We start from the raw sequence: 4,529 nt of genomic DNA on the forward strand, positions 1-4,529 counted from the left end.
TATAATGTGAAGATTCTCTGGTTAACCCTTCTCATGAAAAATGTTGACTTCAGATTCCGTTATTTTGCTCCCTGTAATGTTAGCGAGTTTTGGTTTATCCCCTGACTGATCGTGCCACGTCATCATTTTTGTGGAATCTTAGGTCAAAATTTTTTATGAGGGGTAAACCAGAGAATCTTCACATTACAGGAGATAATCCAAAAAATTCATTTTGCAAAGGATAAACCAAAAGTCGTCTACTTTGCAGGTTAAAAACATATTTACACTAAAAAAAATTCTTAATTTCATTTTTATGTTTCTTTTTCCTTAGTCCATCAATCACACCATATATGCATCAAGCTAAACTTCATGTAACATTATGTCTTTAATCATAATGAGTATAATTTTCCATGTTTATCATATACTTATATATTTTTCTCAAATTTCTCTAGCAATTAACTCAATATCTCAATCCATTTCCTTAATAGATGATGGAAACACCTTAGTTTCCAAAGGTGGAATCTATGAACTTGGATTCTTCACACCAGGAAATTCCAACAAACGTTATCTTGGAATTTGGTACAAGAAAATTCCAATTCAAACAGTTGTTTGGGTTGCAAACAGAAACAATCCAATCAATGATTCATCAGGAACATTATCATTAAACAACATCACTGGAAACCTTATCCTCACTAAGAATAATGGTTCTGTTGTTTGGTCTACAACATCGAATTCTCTTCGGAAAAAACAAGAGAAACCGGTAGTAGCATTTCTTTTAGATACCGGAAATCTTGTGCTAATCGATGAGAATGAAGAAAACAAAGAATCTTTCTTGTGGCAGAGTTTTGATTATCCAACAGATACTTTCTTACCAGAAATGAAGTTTGGTTTGGACTTCAAAACCGGTCTTAATCGACGTTTAACTGCTTGGAAAAGTCCCGATGATCCATCACCGAGTGATTTTTCTTTCGGTATGGTTCCACATAACAATCCTGATGCATATATGATGAAGGGTGATAAAAAGTTCTACAGAAGTGGACCATGGAATGGTTTGCATTCAAGTGGTTCGCCACAAGTTAGGCCGAATCCAATTTATGATTACAGGTTTGTTTACAATAAGGATGAACTTTACTACACTTATAGCCTAAAAAACTCGTCTGCTGTCACGCGGTTAGTTTTAAATGCAACTGCGTCTGTTCGTTATCGTTATGTGTGGATTGAATCGGCGAAAAGATGGGAAATCTACACGTCGGTACCATTGGATTTATGTGATAGTTATGCACTATGTGGAGCTTATTCAAGTTGTGTTATTTCTGATTCACCTGTGTGTCAATGTATGAAAGGTTTTAAACCTAAGTCGCCGCAAGCATGGTATGCGATGGATTGGTCTAATGGATGCGTACGAAATAAGGCGTTGCTTTGCGAGGAGAAAAACAAGGATGGATTTGTGAAGTTAAGTGGTATGAAAGGGCCTGACACTACAAATAGTTGGTTGGATCAAACAATTGGTTTGGAGGAATGTAGAGTGAAGTGTTTGGATAATTGTTCTTGTATGGCATATGCAAATTCAGATGTAAGAGGTGAAGGAAGTGGTTGTGCTTTGTGGTTTGGTGATTTAACTGATATTAGACAGTTTGCAGCTGGAGGGCAAGACTTGTATGTTAGAATGGATTCTTCAGAATTAGGTATGATTATGAACTTAGCTTATGATATATTTATGTTAATCTTTGAATATTTACATTCCCTTTATGAATTTGTGATTTGATTTAGAGTAAAATAGTGTTTAGCTTCCTTATTAACCTCTGTAATGTCAAGATTCCGTCCTTTTAGCCCCTTATTGAATATGTTGGCTAAAGATTCCTCAAAAATGATGACGTGACATGTTTAGTAAGGGGGTAAACCAAACTTCTAGGAGGCAAAAATACGGAATCTTAAGCCAATGTATTAATGAGCCGTTAAAAGGACAGAATTTTGACATTACAGTGGTAATCGAAAAAAACTTATATATATTAGAGTGGTAAATCAAAATTCGCTAACATTATAGGGGTAAACACCATTTAACCCTTGATTTTAACTATGGTTTTTTGTTTGGTGATGCAATTGAATTAGAACATGTCAATGTGGGTCACAAGAAGAAAGGAGTTATAGTGGCAGTAATAGTTTCTCTTGCCATAGCAATATTTTGTGGTATACTCATACTTGGTTGGTGTTATAGACAGAAATCAAGCACTTATGTAAAAGGTATAGTTTCTATTCTCAAAAATAAAATTTTAAGTCTAAGTTGTTGTGTTCATGTTCACAGAATTAATCACATTATAAGTATGCATACAGTTTGACTACTATATAGGTGCTAATGTGGTTCAATTTCTTTGATTAGGGAGTTTTTTATTTAATAAAATATAAAGTTTTAGTTCTTTCAAAACTTAGAAGAAATTGTTGCAGCAAGATATATAGTACTAGTATATACTATGAAGCACTGACACGGACACGACACTAACACGTTGACAATGAAAATAATTTGATAAATGGATTAATTAAATGTAATAATAAGTGTCGGTGCTATGGAGGATATATATACGCTGACATGCTTAATCTAAAATCATTTACTGTAATGTCTTAGATAAATCAGATTTCAGTATCAAAGAAGATCATCAAAACAGTGGGATGCAGGTGGATGATGGAGATTTACCAGTCTTTAACTTGTCAACAATAGCAAAAGCCACTAACAACTTTACAATCAGTAACAAAATTGGAGAAGGTGGTTTTGGACCTGTATACAAGGTAAATAGCTTATAGATTATTAATGGGTTAATGACATTAAGAATTGAGAAGTTGAAATAGAAAAATGAGCATTTTCTAACAATTGAAATTTTTGAATTTTAGGGAATTCTAACTGATGGAGTGGAAATTGCTGTGAAAAGGCTTTCAACAAGCTCAGGCCAAGGGTTGAATGAGTTTAAAAACGAAGTAAAATTGATTGCGAAACTTCAACATCGAAATCTTGTAAAGCTTCTTGGTTGTTGCCTTGAAGGAGAAGAAAAAATGTTGGTTTATGAATACATGCCTAATAGTAGCTTGGACTCCTTTATTTTTGGTATGCATATAATAAATTGTCTATTTAGATTGTTAAATGTTGTTAAATGATTTTCAGTATCTCTTAACATTTTTTTTTCTTCTTCTTTTCTTGTTCTGATGGGAATCTTGTAGATAAGCAGAAAAGTGAATTACTCGATTGGTCAAAGCGTTTCGACATTATATGTGGAATTGCTAGGGGACTTGTCTATCTTCATCAGGATTCGAGACTAAGGATTATTCACAGAGATCTAAAGTTGAGTAATGTTTTACTAGATAAGGAAATGAATCCCAAAATTTCAGATTTTGGCATGGCTAGAATTTTCGGAGGAGATCAAAATGAAGGAAACACCAGGAGAATAGTTGGAACATAGTAAGTAAATCAGTTATTTTTCATTCGTGTTGAATTCATAGTACAAATGTTCTCCTAGTTAAGGCTTAAAAGTTTCGTTTTAAAATGTGTTGTGTAGTGGTTACATGGCACCAGAATATGCTACAGATGGTTTATTTTCAGTGAAGTCAGATGTCTTCAGCTTCGGTGTTTTGTTGATGGAGATTATATCGGGGAACCGAAGCAGAGGATACTATAATCAAAACCAAAGTCACAATCTCATAGGCTATGTAAGTATCTAAAATTTTGTTTTTGCTTTTGCTAATTTCAAATGTATCATAAAAATTGTTTCTTGTATTACAAGCAATTTTAATTTAATTTTTTCAGGCATGGAAACTTTGGAAAGAAGGAAGACCATTAAAATTGATTGATAAAAACATAGGAGACTCTTGTTTTATATCACAAATATTACATTGCATTCATGTTAGTCTCTTGTGTGTTCAACAAAATCCAGAGGATAGACCTATAATGTCATGTGTGATTCTAATGTTGGTAAGTGATTTTGAATTGCCTGAACCAAAACAGCCAGGATTCTTTTTGAAAGATTCAAGTGAAGGAGAGTCATCCACAAGTAAGCAACTGCTAAGTTCCACAAATGAAATAACAATTACATTATTGGAGGCTAGATGATGATTTTTATCCTAAGATATCATTGTTGTATATTTGAAGAATATTGTAGTGGAAATTCAGATTGATTGTAAGTGACTAAATAGTGGTTATGCCTTTCTTTCTAAAGATCTTAGAGAGTTCGGAAAATTTAACATTTTGTCTTTTTATAGTCAATGTGAAACTAACCGGTTAGTTATAGTTGAATTCAACAAAATAAAATCAGTTATTTGTGTTCGTGTGTGAAATTTACTAGTAATCGGACCCGTGCAATGCACGGGTGATTACGTCTCGTCAAATGTAGTTTTTAGAGTCTTTTTAATTAAGTTTTAGTTTATTGTTATTAGTTTAATAATTAATTTAAGGGAAATTTGAATAAATTGTGGTTTTGAAATATTTGTGTGATTTATATATGTTTTCTTTAGACTGATCTCTAATCCGCCAAAGTTTAGTGTTTTATTTGAATTGTCAGCAGGTAAGA

At 33.0% G+C, this 4,529-nt stretch overlaps 1 protein-coding gene across 2 annotated transcripts; it reads left to right on the forward strand.

Annotated features, from left to right (window-relative positions):
- The first annotated feature begins 250 nt into the window (after positions 1–250).
- LOC123894740 (G-type lectin S-receptor-like serine/threonine-protein kinase At4g27290) lies at positions 251–4,203 on the forward strand. Of its 2 annotated transcripts, none has more exons than XM_045944806.1 (7): positions 251–1,664; positions 2,089–2,220; positions 2,600–2,760; positions 2,863–3,073; positions 3,187–3,424; positions 3,522–3,672; positions 3,770–4,203. In XM_045944806.1, exons 1-7 carry the CDS (start codon positions 359–361, stop codon positions 4,070–4,072), a joined length of 2,502 nt encoding a protein of 833 aa, XP_045800762.1. In that variant the 5' UTR covers positions 251–358; the 3' UTR covers positions 4,073–4,203. The 2 variants fall into 2 exon arrangements, with proteins under 2 accessions (XP_045800762.1, XP_045800761.1); XM_045944805.1 differs by having other exon boundaries at positions 281–1,664; positions 2,609–2,760.
- Positions 4,204–4,529: the final 326 nt, after the last annotated feature.

This window comes from Trifolium pratense, linkage group LG7 (genome assembly GCF_020283565.1).
Source record: "Trifolium pratense cultivar HEN17-A07 linkage group LG7, ARS_RC_1.1, whole genome shotgun sequence".
Classification (NCBI taxonomy): Eukaryota; Viridiplantae; Streptophyta; class Magnoliopsida; order Fabales; family Fabaceae; genus Trifolium; species Trifolium pratense.